The following is a 24,185-nucleotide window of genomic DNA, read 5'->3' as shown; positions in this document are numbered from 1 at the left end:
GTCCAAGTTGATTATAAAAAACTTACATTTGTAAGGTTTCGAATAAAAACGTTGTCTAGAGTAAAATATATTTTCTTGGGTGCCAGGTATTTCGAATCCAAAATACTGTCCTACAACAGACCAGTTCCACGCTAAATGACAAATCAGGAAAACTGAACCTTCTTCAATTTGCTTTAAACTTCGCATTATTATTTGTTATGGGCAATCATTCACATTTTTGCAAAAATTCAGCCATTTTGGCTCTTGAATTATTTTTTTTTTCAAAATTGTTAATTTTCAAGTGTCCACGGTTTAAAATATTCAAAAAATTTGTATTTTCATGAGCCTTCTGAAAAATATTAATTTGTTTCCATTGATTTGTTTTCCGTGCTGAGTACCAATGCTACCGACGCCAGGGAGGCAGCTCCCACACCTGGACCCTACCTATCGACCCATCAACTCATGAACCTGGGAGCAACCGCTTTACTTCCCTACGTGCTCAGAGATGTTATGCCTCAGAACATCCCGGTGGCGCCGACTGGGATTGAACACAGGCCTGCTGGGGTGAGAGGTAATTCAAAATTTATGCTTTACCATTATCTCGTTCGGTAAAACTTTTACTTTCATTTTAAAGCCTATTTTGTCCAAAAATAATTACAAAACACGTTCAATCATGAACTCTTGTTATTGTAGTGGAGATTTTGTTTTAAAGTAGCGTTAAGCAATTATATTGAGCTGCCTCAAATTTACTGATCAGTTCAGCTGTTTAGATTTTGCTAAAACATACCGAAATCAATGATTATTTCCAAGTGTCTAACAATTAAGCTTTAATTAATTTGATTCTTCCTTATCTAGTAACATTACACTATTATCTGTTCATATTCAATTCAAATTGAATGTAAACCAATTTGAATTGAATGTGAACATTTGTAACACGTAGGACAAAGTTCGATATGACTGGTCGTTTTTCGACTCACAACTTAACATATTTTGTTCTATTTTATTGATCTTACAAGTTCAGAGTATAAGGGCTTTGTACGTTGAGGGTCCCTTGGAAACACCTTTAAAATACTGGTTTTTTCGTGTTCTCTTAATGCGTTATTTTGTAACGACTTACTTTGAATGTTCATTAAAAAGTAATGAGATTGACAATCAATAATATAACTATTCCATAATTTTCTTTGGATCATTATATATATATATAAATATATATACATATAACAAACAATACGGATACAACGTAAATTGAAAATGGTACAGGCTTCTTTCGGTGTCCGTTTTGTATAGTGAGCAGACCTTTTTTTAAATCGTAAAATTCATTTACTGAAACAGACGACAACATGACATAAACCAGATGGAAGTCATAAATCTTATGTTTCCCAAAAATGTTACTAGTTGAGGGAAGTGGACTGTTTCACATCCCATCCAAATTATTGCTCAAAATTTCCAAGACTGAAATCGACTGGGACAAACCTCTCAATACCAAATGTTGACTAATTGCATAGAGGCAAGATTGTAATTTGGTTTACATTGATGAAGCTGGTCCCAAACGAGAGAACGAGACAGAAGAAAAGCAGAGCAAAGCCATCAATAATTCGCCTTAATGGGTGTAATCAATTTAGGGCCACCCAGAAATAATATCGCCCGAATGAAAATGGCTAAATTTCAAGATCTTGTTTTGATTAATTAGCAATAAATAGCTAATTAGTTTCAGTTGTACTGAGTGGTAACAAATCAATTTGGCCAGCAGGGGTTTTATTTAGCCAGACTTTCTAAAGTAAATAACATGGGAAACTATGTAACTAATCTTTGAGATAATGGAGGCACTGTGTTCCTTGATTTGTGTGCCATTCTGGATGCTAGATGAGAACCTCCTTTATCAAAGTATGTGGCAGAAATAGCGCAAAATCTGTTTATAAAACTGTGGCTATCAAAAGAGAAAGTCGATGAAGAGAATCGATCAAAGTCACTTACACCCTTTTCCTTCTAACCCCCTCGTTTCATTTAAATGACAAGGCAGTAACTTACGTGTTGGTCTGGTAAAGGAACACCTTCATGGATGTTTATTTTAATGAAGCCACAAGTTTTCGACATGTTAAAAAAGTACATGCATATTCAAATTATTTATTAAATTTTATTAAAATTAAATCAAAGCAAATAGCAACTTTTATCGATTTTCTATGTTTCACACGCTTCTACGCTCAAGAGAGATTGGTTTGAGATGTTCTCTTCATAGCTTTGCTTTGGAGCCTGTTTGAGTTTAATGAGGTATTAGTCAACGGAAGAACATTTCTACACTGTGTTTGGGTGTCGATCTAATGTCCTTATCGGTCCATCATGGATTGTCCTCGATCTATAATTCTTCTGCAATTTTGAACGAATGCGAAATCTATACACTTGAAAAAGTTCTTCGATCACGGAGTTTTCTGCATCTTGGACCCCATGCTGCAAACTACGGCTTACATGATCCAAGTTCAATATCTAGAAACTTTTCAAAGTGCCAAAATCCCAGATTTGAAAGTAAGCCATTTAATGAATTTCAAGTTCGCAACATTTCTAATATTTTTGCTAGTTTTGGAACTTGATAACTTCTCACGTTCCCCAATCTTCTCCTTCATACCCCCTCCATGTCCGGAATATTTAATTTTAAATAAGACACGCAAATTCAGGATTATTTAATTTTCTCGATAGGAGATACCCTATAGAAGCATTATAATACTCTGAAGAAGCATTATTTTGGTATTATTGGTCGTAATTATAATAATCGTACTATTGTTGTACAATTGAAACCTCAAATTAAATTTTTTGCATGGTAATTCGTTCTATGCACACTTTTTGTTATTGGTATTTGCATTAATCATTTTCAAGTTAATTTGCATTTAAAATTAAAATGCATAAATGTTTTAAAATAATTAAATTAAATCATTATGTAAGGGCGTTTAATAATGTTCTAAATAAATACTCGGAATATATATTACCTGATACATTATTATTATTTGGAACACAATAACGACGTGTTGCCAAAATCTAGATCTACTTCACGAGCAATTTGATGATACACTGTAGTAGCTTTCAATACATCTATGGCGGTAAGCTCCATCTTGGGTCAACTTTTAATACTGGTCCTGGTTGGAAGGTCTGCCAAATGTTTGATTAGGGTCGTATTGATTAACACCGACATCGACATCAAATCAGTCCGATATTCGTGAGCAAGATTTAATCCTCTACTAGAGAAACACAGAAATCGCAGCAAAAATCCTTTCACTCATGTTTAGACTTCTGTGACCTCTGTGACCTCTGGAGATGACGTTAATAACTAAATCATTATTAATATGCGAATGGGCGTTTGTGTAAAAAAAAATAAGCATGATTTCATACCACTCTCGACGTTTTATTTAAATTGTTATATTTTCCTATTTTCATTCTGCATCCTTCGAGCCTGCCGTAATGGGAAAACGGCAAACCAAATTTTCCGCTTCCGTTTCCTACTTTTGATTAACTTGCTGGTTGCGACGACAACGACTGCCTTTCTTCAGCTATCGTATCGTCCCGTTGAGGTTCCTCTTGTTGCCATTTGCAGTAGATGATGCCACTGTGACTGCTGCTGTGATGCAGTCAAACGCAGCACAAAAGGCCTTCTCTCTTTCTCATCAGTCGTATTATCATTTGGGTAGGTATGTAGGGGACAATAGTTCATAATGCACCCCTGGGGTAAAATGGTTCCTCGTGGTTATTCATCGTTTTCCCGTTAATAATTCTAGGAGTTTATGTGTAGAAATGATAGTTTAGGCACTGAGCTAGCAATGATGCACGGTAAGTTCACGAATTGATTATGAGAAAGCTTTTTAAAATCTGGGCAGGGTTATTTTACCCCAGGGGTGCAGTTTGGACTGTCCTACGCTAGGTACGTTTTATCTGGCAGTACTCTCGAACAGCCAAAGATACACAGTTCTATTTTGACGTCATTCCGTTTCCACGTCGTCCGGTGAAGTTGAATCAAAACAAAACGATAACGAGTGGAAAAGTTGCTTTGAAAGTCACTAGTCTGTGTGACTGAACCGAGCTTCCTGTTGGTGGTCTCAACCCTTGGTTTATTTAATTTTCCACTTTCATACTTACTGTTTATCCTTGCACTGTAAAGTAACTCACCAGTTTTGTTGGGATGATCACTTTTCCGTTCAAACAAATACTTACGAATGTAATTGTGACAAGCTCGAGTAGATCAGAAGTTTGTGTCATCTTCTTTCTACACGGTCTTTCATAAGAGCCCAAGCCATAGACGCAAATATCTTTTATCACAAATTTAGGCGAAATGATCTTATTTGTACCGCAACTGTAGAAATATTGAATATTTTTTAAACAATATTGTCCGTTCACGACGCTATTGACAAAACAAGTTGCGTCAGTATCATGAAATGAAAATTACCTTCAAATGATGCCATGTCATTTGTCAGTGACAATGCAAATGAATGAGATTTTGACGAAGGTTTAGGTGAGAGTCAATTCTTCCAGTGACAATGTCAAACATAATTTTGTCAACATTGTGAGAAATCTATTAGTGACAATGACAAAATTCAGCACTAACCACAAAAGTCTTGCGTAAACCAGAGAACATTTGTTTTGCTATTAAATCAATTCTGTCATGTTTATTGCGAAACAGTTGAATACAGTTTTCGTTGTGTATACACTTAGAAAAAAAATCATGTAAATTTAGGTGCTGTGAGACTGACACATACAAGCGTCAATTTTGACATAGATTTATGTCATAACAGACGCAAAATTCCACTCAATCAAACGTACTTTTCGTCGGGTAACGAACTTTTTAGTCTCGGAGCACTTAATTTTCCATGATATATTTGTTTACGTCTGATCCTTTATGTCACGTGTAAAATTAGTTAATGCTAAGTGTGTATTTTAATGTAAAGATTCTAGATAACATGGACTTATGTGGAACAACATATTCACAGCAGATGGGTCATAAAATATGAGCGTATAATTTGTGGCTCATAAGTTTGGGTAAATAACGGCGTCGGAAATATCTTTACCTATTATCGTCCATTCGTCGTCGCTCAATTTTGGCCAAACGATGCTCTTGAACATGATGTATCCTCATGCAAACAATGAGCGCTCCAGGGCTTCTGATGATAATAGGTAAGATATTGCCGAAGCCGTTATTTAGCCTACTTATTTATGCAAGGTTTTAGGAATTTTACAAAAATATGAACATAACCGTTACGTAGCAAACATTCAATTTAACATAAATATCAAAACGTTTATTCTGCTTAATTCCTTTTCAATGAAAAGCGATTATGGATTGCCACTTGTTACTCAGTAGGATGTCCTCATTCACGCGAAATCTTTTTTACATTTGATGTAGTTGGATATGCGAGATGAGTTAAGCTTTTGTTTATGTTGAAACTAGATGCTCCTTGAAAAAATAGATACCGTAATTGCGGTACGTAATTACGTTATTACGGTGTTTGGAAAAGACGCTCACGATGTTGCTATATTGTGTTATGCTTAAGGCGTATTCAGAAATATATTGATGATTCTATGAAATGTAATATATATAACGCTGAACCCATGTTCAAAACCATAGTTGTGAAGAGCACGGATTCTAATGAGCACTCAAATTTGTCCAATCAAGAACTCCCGATTCTTTATTCTTCAAAACCTTTTATACACAAATTAGTTACTTATACCATATACAATAATTAGTCTCCAAAATAAGTAAGAGAAACGGATTGATTTTGATGCCCTATAGACTTCTCCCATGAAAAGCCGGAATCTAAATTTTAAATCATGATCTGAATCAAAACAAGCCCTTCCATTATTTCATCCAAATTTTAAATCTACTTTGTTCATAAAATTTCGGGTTTTAATAACCCGTCTTTGATTGATTAAGGGATTTGATTCCACACTAGCCGAAGTTAATCTATTTACAACCTTCATGCTACTCCATAGTTCCATGCGCTACCTACGAGTGTCATTCGAATTCATTATTTATTCGTTTGCCTCACTCACGGCAGCGATGCAGTAATGTGTAAATTGAACGGGTGAACCTTTCCGTCAGGAACGATGCCTTGGATACAGTGTTTTCGGTAGGTTCTATGTAAAGTTAATTGACCGTGACAATTATGATGCGCCGAACAATAATTGTGTTGATTGATCGAAAAAAATGCGCGATGGTACTTTGGACTTTCGAGAAACGTCGGAAAAGAACGCGGTATGGGTCATTGTACTTATGCCTTCGTGATACATTGAATCGACGGTGCCAAATAACAAATCGATCAGACTCGACCTTCTCCGATTTGCATGAATCTTTGTATAATTGTTTGTAAGGGGTAATCATTCACGGTAAAATTAGGCCACTTTGAATCTAGCATTTTTTTTTATAAAAAAAAAATCCGTATTTGACATTTTTCAATAGATAGTAGCACCAAAACGAATGGTCTCAGAAGTTGTAGAGGAGAATAATTGTTTCTAGGAAAAATACACAAGGTAAATTTGTTTTACTGATTTTGAGTTAAAATCCAAAACATAGTTAAAAACATAAATAACAAAAACTGTCCTTGATCGAAATTTTTAATTTAAAAATAAAGCGAATGAAAAATACAAAATTTTGAAATATTGGAAACACATTTCAAAATTGACAAAAATCGTAGAGCAACAACTTTCAGTCCAATCTCAAATAATGTTTTCTGTGCACAAATTACAAAAAAAAACGTATTAAAAGATTAATCCCAGGCTACAATTGTAGAATATCGTTATTGATAGAACTCGGCTGGAACGGTTCGGAAAAAAATAATATGAATGGTAAAATATGACATAATGCATGATCCGGTTCGAACACATTATTGACTGCTTGGGGACATCATTTCATTTGAACAGCTTCTTGTCCCCGGTCTTGAATCGCGTTTGAAGCTTATTGCTTATCGCATTTTAGCTTAATGGGTGCTCTCAGCGTATTGTTCTGGATGCACTTCCACAGTTATTTATTGAGATCTTTCGATGCCTGTGACATTTTTGCCTCAGTTTAATTGTGTGGCAAGCAAGTACAATCATACTCTATGCCAAGGGGAGTCGATAAATGTTCCAACCCGAAAAATGTCTAGACCGAACCGGGAATCGAACCCAGCCAGCATGGTCTTGCTTTGTATCTATGCCTTTACCGACTCATTTAAGGGGTCTCCCGACCTACTGTATACAAATTGCTTTAAAAGCATGTTCTGATGTGTTGCATACAAACCTTGTCTTAATGTTCGAAATTTTAAAGTCTATTTTGGGAATGTTCGCCTCTAGATGGAGATCTGAAGTTTTAGTGTCGAATAGACGATCAAGGATCATCCTCGACCTGAATTTTGTTCCTATGAGTCTGTGCACATGATTCCCACACCAGAGCTACGTAGAAGATCGCAAGTGCTATGATCAGTCTTGTATGCGATCACCATCGACGCATTTTCTGTAATAATCGACTGCCTTTGCTTCCGACACTTGCAAAACAAGTTATCAAATAAAAATGTCATTAGACAGGCTCTGTCATACGACACTTTCGCCGAAGACCGTCACGAATGTATGTATTTTAGTTGCTCATAATAAGAGCTGCTGATGTTGTGCTTGTGTGTATTCTGAAAATAGCAAGCAACATTGTCCTAGTAATAACATTTCTGATCAGAAATGGTTTAATTTATACCAGGGTGAGGAATTAGAACGAAATCACACATGTCATATGATAGTCATTTGATAATTTTATTTTTGCTCGAATGTTGTTCTACCGTTTTTGTTGTGTAAGAGAGACGACGGTAAAGCATGAGTACGAATACAAACAGACTGTCGCGTACGACAACTAAGCGAGTGTAGTAAAAAACGTCAGCCGTTTTAACCCCCGGCTATGAAACTCAGCAACCCAAAGGCTTTCGGTGAAATGGCGTTCGGCGAAATGGCATTCGGCCAAATTTTCCATACTACTTTTTTTTCGCCCCTCCCTAGCTCGAAACCTAGCTTCGCCCTTGGACAGTAGAAAGTAAATGGTGTAAATTAATTTAAAAAATTTTATAATCTAGATTATACAATCAATTTACACTCAACCATTTTTCAAAATTTTTACTTAATAATCATGACTGATTTTCTCTGAATTAGGTTGGCCAAATTTTGAACCACCATGGTAGAACCCTTATTAAATATCCAATGGGCTTCAGTTAAGAAAAACTGTATTCAAGTCATCGATCAAAAGTTTGAGGTCACCCTCAAAACAAAACCTGAAATCTCGCGGCTGCATAAACGAATCTCTCACTAAGCTCGCAGCACAGTTCGAAAGAAGATGATGTTAGCTTGCGCCTGAAACAACACATTCAATGGAAAATTCATTTGCAGTCGGATTATAGACCCTTTACTCGTGTTGCGCGAGAAATGTTGTTTGATTATATCTTCGCTATTTTCCGTCCAACTTGAGATATTTGGTAAGTGGCTTAATATTTTAAGTTTTTAAAGTAAAATTTCAAAAGAACAATCTCACCAAATTAGTTTAAGAGACCCGTAGCAAGCAGCCCTGTCATGTGTGGCGTTGCAGTCTGATGTACAAATTGTTTGAAATGTCAAAATGGAATGCAGGATGTGGTCGATTGTGGCCAAGTATCCTGCTTAGTGCTGCAATTTTCACCTCGACGTGAACTCGAAAAACGATGGGATGTCACGAATCCGATGGAGATTCCTTTTCACTTTCCAAAACGCTTGTCAACGGCAAGCCGCAGGGACGAAGACCAGTATGTCTTCGGGGAAGAGATGCAGCGCTCGTATTAATTTCACTCTCTTGAAACTTTCAGTCGTTGAGTTAGCTTTAGTAATTTGACTGGATCACCAACCTGAATGTCTAAGCACGATTAAAATGATATTCACAGTAAATTAGATTCTTTTTTCTTTTAATGTTCAACAAAGCAAATCTAGTTGGAAGTGGTTAAGACTAGGGTTCTGTCATTATCGGTATCATTTCTTAATTTTGTTGCTAAGGAATCCAATTTTGACTGACAAAGGGGCGCGCCTTTGGAGGGTGTTTCAACACTCCGAAGGGTATAAATAACGGGACCTTTCAATTAGAGTCGGATCCTTGCAATAAATGCGAGAGAGATAACTGTAAAAAAATCGAATACTTCATCATTTCTCAATAGTGACGGAGTAATATGACATGCACTAAACTAAGGACACGGGATATACTACACTAGATCAAATTACTGGTCGCAGTGGTGTTAGGTCCTGAACAGAGAAAAAAAAGCCAAGGAGCGGATTTTTGATTTTACGCTACTCATTAGCTTCAGCACAGATGGCTTTTCAACAATTTTGGATACTTTTTCCCAGTCATGGAAAACGCTTGGAGCGTTGTAACGGAAACCACTGCCTTTACATGTTTCCGCAAATATGCTTTGGTCAGGGCCAAGAAAGTTTCGATTGGCCTGGCCTGGGGACAGTTTGGCGGATTCATCTCCTTGGGTACTAATTGGACCTTGTTGGTTTTATACCAGGCTACCGTGTCCTTGGGGTAATGCACCGACGCCAAATCCGGCCAAAACAGTACTGAGGTGTCATGTTTGCGGATCATGGGTTACGCTTATTCAAAAACTCACACACGTTAACATTGGTTTTCATTGTCTCCGTTGCAACAAAAGGTTTGGAAAGCAAACCACACTCACAAATGGTTTGCCAAACCATAACCTTTTTTTTCGGTAAAAATCGTCTTATCCGCGTCGTCAAGACTTCGGCCATCACGAACGGTGTAGTACTGATCATCGGGAAGAGTTTTGTAATCAAATTTAACGGCCCACTGGACGTTACTCTTCGAGGATCCCTCTTTTTAGTCACGTCTCGAACCGAAGCACTTTTCTTTCGAGTGAAATCTTGCACGATTTTCCAGTCCAGATTGTGGTCAACAGGGCTCGGTTTACGTCCAAATTTTTGCTTATCCTGGAAAGTTGTTTGCTCGCTATACTTCCGAATCACGTTTTAAACGGCTCCGATGCTTACACCTTGCAATTTAGCTAACTGAAGCAGATAAATGTTGGGGATAGTACACGATCTATTTGCGCATTCCGGAAGAAATGCTGTGCATTGTCACGGAAATGAAACGAACCAACACGGAATTGTTGGCCGACATGTAAACAATGATTCAAAGTGTTAATCAGCTGTTTAAACGTCATCTGAATCAAGCAGGGTGTTCCAAAATTGTGCTTAGACATTCTGGGGCACCCTATTTTGTGTAAGCTTGATCTTTGTCGGGTGATTTTAACAAAAAGCGAAGGAAAGTTGAATTTACTAAGCTTGTAGGGTTAACTACCCATTCCCGGCTTATTAAGCACAGCCTGCACATAGTATTTCTTAATCTAGCGTAGTTTAGCACCTAACGGCATGTTATTATTACAGATGGCTTCTAAATATACTGTTAGTTCTGATAAGGGGTCACGAAATATTCGTTAAAAATGCAAAACTGCTTCTGGTGGGTCAACTTGGCCTACGGGTTTGCTTGGGCCTATTAACCATTGAAACGCCATTGACATTCTCTTTGGCCTATCGAACGAAAAGAAAAGTGAATTCGCGTGCGCTTTTTGTACACTTCAAGTGCGCCTTTTGTTTTCGAGATCTTATTTTGCGTTCTTCAACACTTCGTCTTGCAGATATTGAATAGAAGCATCGTATCAAACGTTTGTTTGACACGTTAACGCCGTAATCATAGATATATTTGATGTTTTATGCTCGATAGGCCGGTAATGAGCGATTAGGCCGAAGTAGATTCTTACCCTACACTAGTGCGTCGGGCCAGACATTGTCAAACGCATTGTCAACGTTTAACAAAGCCATGGCAGTGGACTTGGATACAGTTTTTTACTTCGGATATTATTCACCCGTTCTTGCTGATGATTAGTGGAGTGCCCCTTCCTGAACCCGAACTGTTCCTATAGGATGATGTTTCGTTCCTCTACAAAGTAGAACAAACTGTTGAGAATGAGTTGCTCAAATAATTTGCTCGACGTTGAAAGGAGGCTGATCGGCCTGTAGCTTAAAAAGAATGGTGGATCCTTACCGAGTTTGCGGATTGGTATGTTTTTTGCTAACAGACTATTGGAAAGTAGTGCAGCTCCAAGCATCTGTTGAAGATAGTGGTCAAAAATGAGTACACTTTCATGCTGAGCCTTTTTAAGAGCCTTCATATTCTTGGTGTTTTTAAGCGTTGATCAAATTTGTTCTACCATAATTTTATCCTCGGGTGGCACGACACACGGGGAGGCATCTAAATTGTGGGCACATTGTGCATCCTGGTCTTCGAGCGGACTTTGGATTTTCGAGCCAAGCCAATGCGATGAAACACTATGATCACCTATCGTATTTGCTTTCTCCTGAAGGGTTATGAGGAGAGAATTAGCTGGAAATTTTTTCCAACAGAATCGCCGTAAGTTTCTTTATGGGCTCCACCAACTAGCATGAATTTCAGTTGTTATTGAAATCTCATGCTGGTAGATGCTGATGCCTTGCTCCCAGTGAACGATGATGGAATAGATCGAGCGGATGGCTTGAGCGTCACCGTCTCTTTCTGGAAGTGCACCAGGAAAAGGAAACCGACCTTTCAGTGACCATTTTAGTAGTTGATGGATTTGAGTGATGTTTAATGCATTTAAATCCACATTTTGACTACAAATGCGCAGTGCACTCTAAAAAAGAGGTGATTTCTGAAATTCCTAAAATTCATACAGACTTAGCCAATCAAGTCCAAACCTATATCGAAAAAAGCCTTTGATATTTGATGAGTCAGCAGCCAAGATTTCAAATCCACATCCAGAAAAGTCACAGCTTTCCGAACATTTTTTAGATATGCCTATGTCTGCTAAAGTATGTCTATTAAAAGTCTCACATAAAATTCAGTTCAGATTTCATAAGCTCATAGACATCCCCACAAATGATGGCAAACGTGTGCTAACTGTACATGCTATGTACCTAATATACAGTACAATGACTGTCTCCTCGTCGCCAGGTCGTCCAGGTTTGGGACTGTTTGCCATTCTTGTTGTGTCTGGCGTTTGATGCTCACATTTTCGGTTCACCTACCTATATGTTTTATGTGCTGTGGTCTTGTAGTTATATTTATTAGAAGGCTACACCGTGTCCCTATCATTCGGTTCGCTTGGCCCTATAGAGTGTCAACCTGTCATCGTCTTTCTGCCGAAAAATCTATTCCTACGTAGACCTAAAAGCAGCCTTCTTGCCATTGTTGTCTAAGACCGTATCATTTACGTTGCCATTTCAAAGGAAGAAAATGCCTCCCACGGCTTTTTGCATGATATCGAGTGGAAGGAAAGATTTCCGTTTATTGGGGACTTTATTGTTTCATCCCTACCGAGGATGGCTGTCTAATGAATGAACGAATTTCGATCGTTTTTCTTATGTTCTTTGTGTGAAAATCTAAAGGTTGGTCGGGTCAAAGCCAGTTGTGGTATTGCAAATAAATTAAAGAGACATGATAGCTTTGGTAAATGAAACGTAAAGATAACAAATATTTTCACAATATTGGAGAAAAACCTTTTGTTTTGTGAATTTTGCATAAGATTAGTGACATGACTACAAATTGGGTAAGCAACCTTAAATTATTTTGCCTTTAAGTTTTTAAATCAGTTAAATGCTTATAACATAGCTCAACATACACAGCAGAAGTTGAAATCAAGCGAATTATAGGTTTTGAAAAGAATCAATATATGTTTTTTTAAAGGTGCTCAAGAGGGGTTAATCTTATCATCTTATCTTCAGAATCTTATCATATTCTTATTTTATTTTTGCAAAATTTGGAAGGTCAAAATCATCGGGCTCATATTTTTTTTTCCGAGCATGTTCAAATTTCATGTTAATCATACGGGTGAGATCGTAGTTAACGGGTTCCGACGGACTGAACCCACTGGCAATCGAAATTTTGATTGGCAAGTGATCACTATCGTGGGGATCCTGGCTAACAGTCCACGTACAATCCTATGATAATTAATTAGAACTAAGTGTGAGGTCTAATCTGCTACCATTCGAGGATGGTCCAGCCAGACGTATTACTTCTCCATTGTTAAGAATTGTCATATTGAAGTTATCACAGAGGTCATATATCAAATTAGAACGGTTGTCATCATACATTTCCCCCCAGCCTGTACCGTGGGAATTAAAATCTCCTATAATCAACCGTGGAGTAGGAAGAACTGAACAGATATCTGAAAGTTGTTTTCGATTAACCGAAACTCGGGGAGGAATATACTCATAAGCAATGCAAAGGCTCTTCCCTTTAACAATAGCCTGAGATGCGACAACTACAATACCTATAAATTGAGGAAGATTCACTCTATAGAAGGAATGGCACTTTTCCTTCCCCAAATTAGGAATTAGACTTCGACAATTCCACTGTACAACAGTGGAATTAACCCTTTGACCTCGTCGTCAGTTATGCAGATTTCGTTTATAAAAGTGTTTATAAAAGTGCAAAGCTTGATACGCGGCCTAATTATTCAGCTGAGTACTATGGCGGCAGAATATTCGATGCATCACTAATTAACACGGTGCAAAAAAAGCTTTGATTTTCTAGATATAATGATTTTAAATTTATTATATCTTTCTTATTTTGCAACCTTTTTAACACCGGTCAAAAGGAATCTTCGAATCATAATGAAATCTTATAATGCAGAACAGAAAATATCCTAACAAAGTATAGATTGTAAAAAAGACAAAAACTTCAGCCGACGCCGGTGATGTAGTGGTAAGCGTGACTGCTTTGTCACCCCAATGGGTCTGGGTTCAATCCCAGCCGAGGCCGGTGGGATTTTTCTGAGGCATAAAAATCTCTGGTTACGTCTTTCTTCGGAAGGGAAGTAAAGCCGTTGGTCCCGGCCCATGTGTGTTTGAATGGGTGCGATAAATCTTACGCAGGTGTGGAAGCTGCCTTCCACATTCGATTACCGTTAATGCATGACAATCGATGTCCGTCGGTGATTGGCACTAGATTGCGGAACAGAGACCGACGATAAAAAAAGGAAAGAAGAAAAAAGACAAATTACTGAAAAAGGCCTTTGTGCAGGATCAAATTGAATATGCCAAACAATCGCTAATTATAATAATCGAAGCCATAATACTATGGTTTAAAGCTGGCTGTTTGTTGTCAATGTGATATTCATCTAGATATATATGGTAGTTTTGTTCCGTTATTTTCTGAAAATTTTTGCTAGGGGAAATGGCTCTAATGTTGGCCTATGGATCGAATATTGGGCCCATCGCTAAAAATCTGCTATTTATCAATTCATTTAAATCTCTTTCTACATTCAGGTTTATCACTATAGTCTACAGTATTCATCAGGATTTGTTTATATGGTTTGGGGCTTAAATATTAATATATTTTTCTCTATTTATTTCAGAGCCAATGTAATTCACCAACTCTTGAAAAGGAGATAAAAGAGCATTTGGAAATGTAAGTATTGAAATAAACATTATACAATTTCTCAAGCTTAAGATGATTTTGGAGCTACCTCCCTGGTAATGTACTATCGAGGTATATGCCACCCAAGACTAATTTTTTTTTCTATTCCTCATCAAAAATTGTAACATTTTGAACATATGTGAGACAAACTATGTTTCAAAAATTTTAGCCACCACAAGAAAATAGTATGTAGTTTGTGCCTTCAGCAAGAATTTTTGTAAGAATAATGTTTTCTATAATTTTGCTGCATACATCGATGCACCGATTGGCAAAAGTTTATTATTCATCTCACTTCTGGGGGGATTTATTAAAAAAAAACACAGAATGCCAATACATAAAACATTGATTTCCAAGAAACTTTCCATTCTTGTTCTTCTAGACTGTTCAAGCTTATGTGGCGAGCGTTTTACGAGTTATAGCTACGCTTCCATAATTGATAATTGAGAGCTTTATAAGCCAACCACAGTGCACAGTGTGTAAAATTGAGCCAAAACACTGAACTTATTTTTTCCATTGATTGAGGTCCTTATATTTGCTATGTTTTTTTGTAAAAAAAATCCAGAAAAATCAATTGGTCGTGATTTCACTGATGGTAGATGACGAAAAGTGGTCTATTTTGCCCCATTTCTCCAATATTTACCATGAAACAAAGGAAATCATCGTATGATTTTGTGGGAATGGGGCAAAATAAGTCACCTCCGGTCATCTGCTTTCGATGAAATTACCATTAATCGATTTGTTGTGATTTTTTTTTTTCTTCATAAGAATAACTGGTTTTTAAGGAACTTCAACAGTGCATTTTGGGCGAAATCGAGCCAAAAAATGGAACTTATTTCTATCGCTGTTAGAGGTTCTTTAAATCTAAGAATTCTTATGTTAAAAATCACATCAATCGGAAGATGACGGGAAGTGATCTATTTTGCCCTATTTCCCCTAAATTGTACGAGAATTTCCCATTGATCCATGGTAAATATTGGTGAAATTTGGCAAAATAGCTCACTTCCAGTCATCTGCCGTCGATGAAACTATGACCAATAGATTTGTCGTGAAATTTTTTAACATTAGAATAGCTTGTTTTTAAGAACCTCAAAGAGCGGGCAATCCGTGACCCTATGAAAATTCGCTAAAAATATTGATGAGGTGAAAGCTACTACATAACAAATTTTCAAACACAACCCTCTTGGCATCAATGTAATACTGATTGATTGTGTAGGTCTCATACGATAAAAGATGACGTATGAAAATATACACAAGCTGCACAGTATTCTATCATCCTTCATTGCCGTTTCAGCTTACTGACAATAACCAAACACCTTGCCCAAGGCAACGAATCTGCTCGTTACAAATTGTTTATCTCATTAGCAATCCTGTCAAGAAGTTCGATATGTGTTCTGTGCAAATAGCATCCCCAGTGCAAACACACTCACAAGCGAACAGCATTTGTTCAAATATTATGTTTATTTTCTTCATCGTGATAACTAATCTAAATTCTTTCAAGAAAATCGTATGTAACGTTCGGATAGAGACAAAATGTGAGTAAAATAGGGGAAGTATACCAGTTATCGTCATACGGCCTAAATCATCAAAATTTTCATTACACTCAAGGATTCTCAATGCTGTTCTGCTTGCCTAAGTTGAAACATTTTTAAAAACGTAAAATTAATTTGATCGTCGTATGGCCGTATGGGAGCACTAGTTCCATAACAAGCATACTTCCCCTATACATATAGCAAGGAGGTGGAGAATACCACCCGTTTCACAGGAAGATCCTGAAGTAGTAGCAGATTTACTTGTTGGCTTTGGAAAATTTGGTTTTAAGTACCTAACCCCAGTCAGCAGCATTCGATACGCAAAATGCACAGATGCCAAAATGCGTATCCTGGAAAGCCCTTCCGGGACCCTTTGTTTGAACAGCATCAGTTTTTTCGTTGTGATGAACAATAATCTCTACAGCAAACACAAAGCTAGGAAAAATGGGCACATGACAAGCAGACAGCAGTGTAAGCAGTGGCACTGCCGAAACGTGAAGCTGCAGACAGACTAAGGAAAAATGGTTTCTGGTGCGGTGTGTAAGCTAAACAAATAGACAAGTTACGGAAATGTAAACAGTTTTCTTGCCTCGGATGCTTCCGTGATAAGAGGAAAGGTAAATCCCAATGTCTGGTTAAGAGACGTTAAGTTTGACATGAAATAAAAACATGATTAAACATTAATGGAGGGCAGCATTTTAAGGTTATTTGGAATTAAAGAATGTATAAAAAAAGTTATATCCAGTATATTAAAATGAAACAAAATTCTTAAATATGAGTGAACAATTTTCGTTTTTTGAACCTTCTTGTATTAAATTTTTACCTTTTTTTCTATTTGGACCTACTAAATACAACCCACCATTTTTTGAGCGAGTTTTTTTACAAACTTGAACAGAAGAATTCTAAATTTATTTACATTTCCGTACGTACGGTAAGCTAGATAAAGAGTAGCAGATTGTTGAGATATAGTTAAAAACATAAAACTGCTGCTTAACTCCAAACTCGGCCTACGGATTCTAAACTCGGCCTAACGCATTGAAACGCCATTGAATTCACTTCGGCCTATCGCATGAAGATAAAATTTGAAAGTCCTTACTGTTTAACCCCGGGAGGTTCTGCGCCGTCCCAGAAGGGGACGTGCCTAAGCCACTAGTTGTTCTATTTCCCGGGTCCCAGGGTTTTATTTTCCGGCGTTTTTCGGATGTAGGTGTCCTGAACTATGCATCCGGGAGGTTTTCGGATGTAGGTGTCCTGAACTATGCATTAACCTTGATTTAATGTATTGAGTGAACCGATCTGGTCTGATGTGCTAGGCGACTTTGGCAGTAAAAAAGAAAACTGTTAAGGGGTTACGCCTACCTGCAAGTCCGAAAAAAAGCGAAAGTTTGGATTTTTTTCTCGAAAACGACGCAACATATTGAAAATCGGTTTTCTGCCGTTTATTGAACACACATTAAATGGTACATTTATCAGTCGATGCTGTAAAAACGAGGTCCTGGTGCCCCGCACGGCTGCTCCCCGTGGACGATGTTCTAAAAAACGCTTTTTGCGGTGCCAACTGCGGTTTGTGATGTAATCATCTGAAATAAAAAAAAAACATGCCAAATCGTTAAGCATGTGTTAAACTAGTCCTTGATCGTTCGGTTTTTTTTTATTTTTATTTTTTACAAAATGGTGGCCTTGCAAAGTTGAAGTGCCGATTTTTGATCCTTAAAATTTGTCTTTGATCGGCTGTAAAAAATCGAAATTAAATGATAGACGAAATCCGAACGATCGTGGACTGCACAAAATAGTAGGGTAATTGATGATGGTTGGACCTATTTAGGGCCTGTTCATAAACTACGTAGACAGTTTTTTGGGATTCTTGACCCCCCCCCCTCCCCCTGCGTAGACAGTTGTCCATACAAAAAATTTAAAATTTGTATGGGCCGTGGATAATTGTCAACCCCCCCCCCCCTAAACTGTCTACGTAGTTTATGGACAGCCCCTTAGGCCGGTTTCACACGACGTCAACATTCATGTCGTATTTTTTTAATGAATGCAACATATAATTATAAAAAAATGTGTGATTAGGGGAAAGATCTACCTTTCTAGTTTTAATAATAAAATAAAAAGTTAAATATTATGAACAAATGATTTTATAAAACGTTTTTATTCAGCAAAGAATTATGATGTTGGTTGGACCTATACTGATCTTGGTTGGACCTAAACAATGATGATGGTTGGACCTATTTTTGCAAATGCTAGTTTAGCCCATATTTGTTCAAAAACTTTGTTTAGAGCTTATTGGTATAATGAAAAAACTCTTTTTATACAGTTTTTATGAATTTGCTATTTAAAAAAAATCAAGAAATTTGAGTTTAACTTCGTTTTTAAAAAAGTTGACTTTGCACGCATTAGCTATTCATCGTGGCTCATTTTCTCGGAAATCATTGACCCGATTTGGAAAATTTTTAGCGTCAAACTATAGGTATTGTGGTCCCATTGAAAGCTATCGAATATTTTTGGAATCGGTCAACTGGTTCCGGAGATATGGCCGGAACAAGTTTCAGGGTATATGGAACATGGACCTAATTTTGACATGGCAGGAATAAAACCTATCATGCGACACTTCACATTACTTCCAAATTCGATAACAAGATCAAAAACAAAATTGAGTGCCTTGGACCCCATTGGCCACTTCCGGGCATGTCCTGGGTGCCCCCAGGGAATTTAGGGGCTTAAAATGACAGGATATCAGAACTGAATTCCGGTTTTATAGTCCTTTTTCTCCTAGGAGTTAACATTTTATTTCAAGTTAATTCACATACAGAAGGTGTATGAGAAGTGCTTAATGTAAATTCATATTAACAGATTCTTTCGGCGCTTTCGTGGTAGTTCGGAAATCGGTGGTAACCCTTTCAGCCAACCTGACGATGGAATTCCTCCTTTAAATTTACGCCCAACTAGTGACGCAAGGTCTTTAGCAGCTTCCAAGATCTTATTAGTCGTCTTGGGACTGCCAGAAGCAGCGCACATACAAACCCAATCCGCTAGCTGGTTCTCCAAATCAACACTCAACACTATTTCCCTTCCATATTTCTTGCCGTGGCTTCCCTTAATTTTTGCGTGCAGCGTCGTTTTCGGAATATTGTACCTTTTCTGTGACTGATACGCGGTAAGTGATTTATTTCTTACTAAAAAAACAGCCTCTTGAAGATTTTCGACCGTATAACTCTTTTCTTTAGCCATTTTTTCAATCGAAGAAACTGATCACTCGGCCAAAACGAAATCGAATTTCAAATCACCTGCGCATGAAGGACGTAGACAAACCAAAGCGCACCTAGCGGCCGTCTTAGGAAACACATAGGTCCAACCATCATCATGCGTAGGTCCAACCATGATCATATTTATCTATTCGAATTTCGTCAATTATTCAAACATTTGAGTGAAACCAATGGATAAATGGCGTAGTTGTTGTTTACACCTTAAAGCAGTATTTTACTACATGAAAATAAAAATAAATGTAAAAAATATTCCTTTTTGTATGTTTGAAAGTACGGCATTATGACGAGCTAATGCAAGGAAAGTGAACTGTTTTGAAAACACATTGAATCTCAATTGTTTTGAAGTTTTTTCAATAAACACCCAAGCAAATTGAAAAAAAAAGAGTTTTTTGTGATAGTAAAGTGATCTTTGAAAATAAAAACTTAGCGAAGATTGACTAAACAAGCGATTGAAAAAATAGGTCCAACCATCATCAGTTTTTGGATAGGTCCAACCAGAATCAATTACCCTAATGAACAGAAATCAAAACGAATCGGACGAATCGAATGTATACATTTCGAGAAATTTTTGGCACCGGTTTTGAAAATATGAGTCCGAGATAATCGCGTTTAAAGTTTCAAGTTGGGTTTAGTCCACTATAAGTGAATATTTTTGTACGTAGCATAACTTTCACAATTTTCATCGGATCAACTTGATCTTTTGAGGAAATATTCTTGACTTTATATACTTTCGATTCGGACAATAAAAAAAAATTCGAATTTTTGAAAGTTTGCAGGTAGGCGTAACCCCTTAAAGGGAGAATCAATTTGAAATTTCACTATCCGGATATCCGGATAGTTACTATCCGTCTGATAACGATCTCAACGTTTTATCAATTTATTTTATTTCAATACTGGGCACTAGAAAGTGATATGTCCTACCATGGACTAAAGATTGACCGTGATATATATACAGTAGAAACACTTCTTGCTAGTTGGTAGTTCAACAAAGTAAAAAAAAAAAAATTATTATGATCCTCTTGCAGTCAAGACCGAATGCCTATTTTATTCCTTTTTTCTCTCACTATACTTATTCGTTCAATCGTAGTGAGAGTTCTCTCTTCAGCACTAACACAACAGAAAGCATGATGATTTATCATTTGAAAATTCACGAAGAGTTTCATATTGCTGCATGTTAGTGAAAAATTCAAAAATTATTCTAGATTCTTCCAGATTTATCAAAAAATTGACGTATTAGTTACATCGTGTCCGGGATACAAATAACGTTTTTTATTCAACTAATTTAATATTCCACACTTTAAGAATCATAAGGGTTACTTCAATACAGAAAAGAAATCCTTAATAATCATAAAATAGTCGTAATCTGAGGGATACATTGCGAAGGCAGTAAAAGGGTTGTTCACGGTTTATAATTTTTTGGTATGTTCAACTGTTTACGCCAAAAAATCAGGGGAGTCTCCAAACACTATTTACGAAGTTTATCAAGAACCCAGTTCTTCATTTTTGTGAGCCAATAATGATCCATACTTTTAATTGTATCTATTTCAGAATGAACAAAGTAATCAAGACAAAGGATAAAAAATCATTTCAATCCTGCAAAGAACACAAAACGATACAGGTAATAGTCAATTATCACATAACACAATCCAGTTCATAAGGTAATTCTATTCTAACAGGCTCGCTTCCAGCGTCAAGAAAATAGTTTACTAATCCTTCAGAACGAGAACAAATCCCTACACCAAAGAGTGAAACAGTACGAAGCCTGTCTAGACGATATAATGCGAAAAGTGGTAGATGCCTTGGTGGCGGAAGACTGTTTGAGAGACGAAGTGTCTATTTTGAAGAACCGCGTACGAGATCTGGAAGCTCAGAATGCGGCTCTCACCGCTAGTCCGGCAAAAAGTCGCGATGAAGGTTATTGTACTATGAGTACCGGGCAGCCTCAGCCCACGCAAGAAGGCCACCTGGAGGAGCTGCCCGAGGAACCAGAACAGTGGCTTGTATCGGCTGAACCGTGCACCGCCGAAATGGAAGACTGGAGCATGTCACAGGAAGAGCTGGCTACAGCCTTGGAGGAGGACAGTCATGAATGGATCTGGAATTCAAGCTTTCTTACTACGGCCGAGACGCAAACGGAAGACGTATCTGCATTATTACAAGAGCAAGTAAGTTTTAATAGAGTTAATTTGTTCGCCTAGCCTGTGCCACCTGTATAAGAATGAAAGTGAGAATGGATTTATTGTTTTGGAGATTATCATCTGCACGGTGGCTGCCGCTATAACTTGATACCAAGCAGATAAAGTTTGTCGAGAAAGTTTGTTCGTAGCTTAAAGTTGGGCAAGGCGAGACAGTTTTTTGTGTTTTTCACTTTTAGTTAGTTCCTGGGTAAGTTCTGACGTGCTAAAATAATCATGCTCAATTTGTTTTTTAGATTGTGTATTCCGAAGACGAAGAAGTAGCATGTACAAATTTTACACGAGATTTCTATAGACTTGTAAGTATAAAGTCTGAAAGCAATCGAAGCCTACAGTCGCCTACGCCGGTGGACACTACGGCCAGCAGTAGCGACGAAAACGAAAGACTGACAAGCCCCACTCCTAGCGAGGCTGGCCAAGCTCAAGTTCATAGTTGTTCCTCCAGTGAATCGAGTGATGTTATCACGGAAAGACATGAACCTCCGCTTCCTTCACCGCCACCTTCGCCCCAAAGACATCCTGCCAATATTCATCCGGCTGCAACGACAGATCTGCTTCAGGACGTACTGATCACTTGTCATAATAAACACAATGTGCAGCAAAACAATAGTAAAATTCTCAGAGATGGTACTCAAACATCATCTCCCACTTGGCGTCGAAGCAACGGATGGAGACGGGTCCCTAGGAATAATCATGTAAGTTCAACCTTATTCTACTTCAACAACAAATGTTATCATTAAATATTCGATATTAACTTTCAGGAAACGCACATCCCTGTTCCAATCAATTCAAAGGACCGTTTGAAATCTCCACCACCTGTGCCCGTACGGAGACATTGCGCTAGCTAGCCATCTCTGTATCTCGTAGACTAAACATGTTTTATACAGAAACTTAAAAGGTCTGACAGCGATCAGGAATTTGGAAACTATTATTCGTTACAGCAATGACGCGAACTGTTTAGCTTTAGGCATTAAATTGTGATAGTACGTTTAACAAATAATCAGAACAGTATGAATAGAAGCATATTGCACACGATCACTGCCAATTTCATTGAATTAACTGTAACTCATATCCTCAAGTTAGGGACAATGTGTAGAACATCAATCAAATTGCTGGACAATAAGAAAAAGGCAAATAATCGAACCAAAAGCCACAGAAAAGCTGCTGCCTTGCGTTACGCGATGTAACGCAAACGTATTGCGCGTTATATAAACGAGGAGTATGGTTGTGACCTTCGCTGAACTTGTGCATGAACTTGAATATACTAATGTTATGGCGGTGTTTCTGAAGGTAGATGATATGGAAAAGTTGTTACAGACAATACACATTTTCGATCTTTTTAGACGTGAAAGTCAGTAGATACTCAAATTGAGTGATAAATGCAATCGAGTAATGTTTCATTTTATTTAACCAAGGTTTTTTTTCTAATTGGCTAGTCTGACTAGTATGCATATTCTATTGGGAAACAATCAATTATTGAGACGCATAGATGCAAGTGGCAAATTGTTATATGGTTCTGTTTATTCTTCAATTTGGGCCCGGTTAAATATTACGAAATGCGTGGCACGCCTTATATTTTTTTTAAATATAAGTAAAGTGTATAATGCGTGAGAAAAATCACTTTTTTGCGTAACGTGATAAAAGACCGAACTCTTTGTCAACTACATTTGTCCCTTGATTAAACTTTGCATTGCTTGGTACGGTAAAGAACAATCTGTCAGTAGTTTGCGTATGGAAAGGTAGAATAGAAAAGTACAAATGGTCTGTTACGAAACATGTAATAGTAGCAAAAGGTAGCAATGTTCGAAAATCGAGTTTAATTCCATATCCAACATAACAAATTTAAAATGAATTCAGGCCTTGAAGTTTTAATCATTTCAATCATGTCCCAATGTTTTGTTTTTCGTTTGAATGGCAAGCTATTTGAAAACGAACAACTGTTCATCTTCAAATGCTCAAAATGTACAATTTTGTAATAAATCTGTTCATATGAATCATGTATCATAAATCATTATGTATCTTTGAAACTGACGAGCATATGTTTGTATATTTGTATTTATAAGAAAGCCAAAATATTAAAATGGTTCTCATAAAGTTTCACGGCATACAAGGACAGGTGTAACTTATTCGTTGTTTTAATTATACAAATGTACTAAATATACATTTTTTCTCTTGAAAAACCTATTTATGATAACTAACAATAACCAAATGTTTATACGAAGATTGTATGAATAATGATAACTCGATAAAATTCTAGAATATGTTTGTATGAAGTCAACTCTAGAAAGAAATTCCATTGAAGAACAAATACCTGAACCACGTTTGAATAATTACGAAGACAACAAATCAAGATTTATTGTTTTCGATAACTATTAATTTAGTTGGATTTTTCGCCGTCCATCATCCCACCAGGTAAATTAAATAGTCAACTCTCGGATACTTTTTCGAAGGGACCTATCAGCTTTTGTAAACAATGCATTTGATCGTCGGTTTTGCGTAACTGGTAGCTCGCTCACGCATACTGGGTGAGCTACCAGTCACGCCAAAAAATTGTATTGAATACCCGTTTTGTTTGATTTTTTTTTTTTTTTTTTTATAGTCACTTTAACACTCTTGGGTCATTCGTGACTTGTCCGGGGTGAGATTTGAACTCAAGACTTTGGCGTGAGAGGTATGGATGTTAACCACTACGCCGGGGTCGCCCCCGTTTTGTTTTGTTTGAAAATGAGCATAATGC

The 24,185-nt window shown here is 37.2% G+C and overlaps 1 protein-coding gene across 3 annotated transcripts in view; it reads left to right on the top strand.

The window, feature by feature from the left end:
* Positions 1–23,707, top strand: part of LOC135704438 (uncharacterized) — a 175,008-nt gene extending 151,301 nt beyond the window's left edge. For all 3 annotated transcript variants that reach the window (XM_065225902.1, XM_065225901.1, XM_065225903.1), the window contains 5 exons: positions 14,397–14,449; positions 20,802–20,871; positions 20,930–21,418; positions 21,685–22,143; positions 22,210–23,707. In XM_065225902.1, the coding sequence (XP_065081974.1) occupies positions 14,397–14,449; positions 20,802–20,871; positions 20,930–21,418; positions 21,685–22,143; positions 22,210–22,296 (1,158 nt within the window). In that variant the 3' untranslated portion in view covers positions 22,297–23,707. The remainder of the gene's footprint in view (positions 1–14,396; positions 14,450–20,801; positions 20,872–20,929; positions 21,419–21,684; positions 22,144–22,209) is intronic.
* Positions 23,708–24,185: the final 478 nt, after the last annotated feature.

Source organism: Ochlerotatus camptorhynchus, unplaced genomic scaffold, assembly GCF_037179485.1.
Source record: "Ochlerotatus camptorhynchus isolate MF236.1 unplaced genomic scaffold, CSIRO-AGI_Acam_v1.1 ptg000240l, whole genome shotgun sequence".
In the NCBI taxonomy this organism is placed as follows: Eukaryota; Metazoa; Arthropoda; class Insecta; order Diptera; family Culicidae; genus Ochlerotatus; species Ochlerotatus camptorhynchus.
The sequence above is the reverse complement of the archived record's forward strand: the minus strand, read 5'-3'. Positions and strand labels throughout refer to the sequence as shown.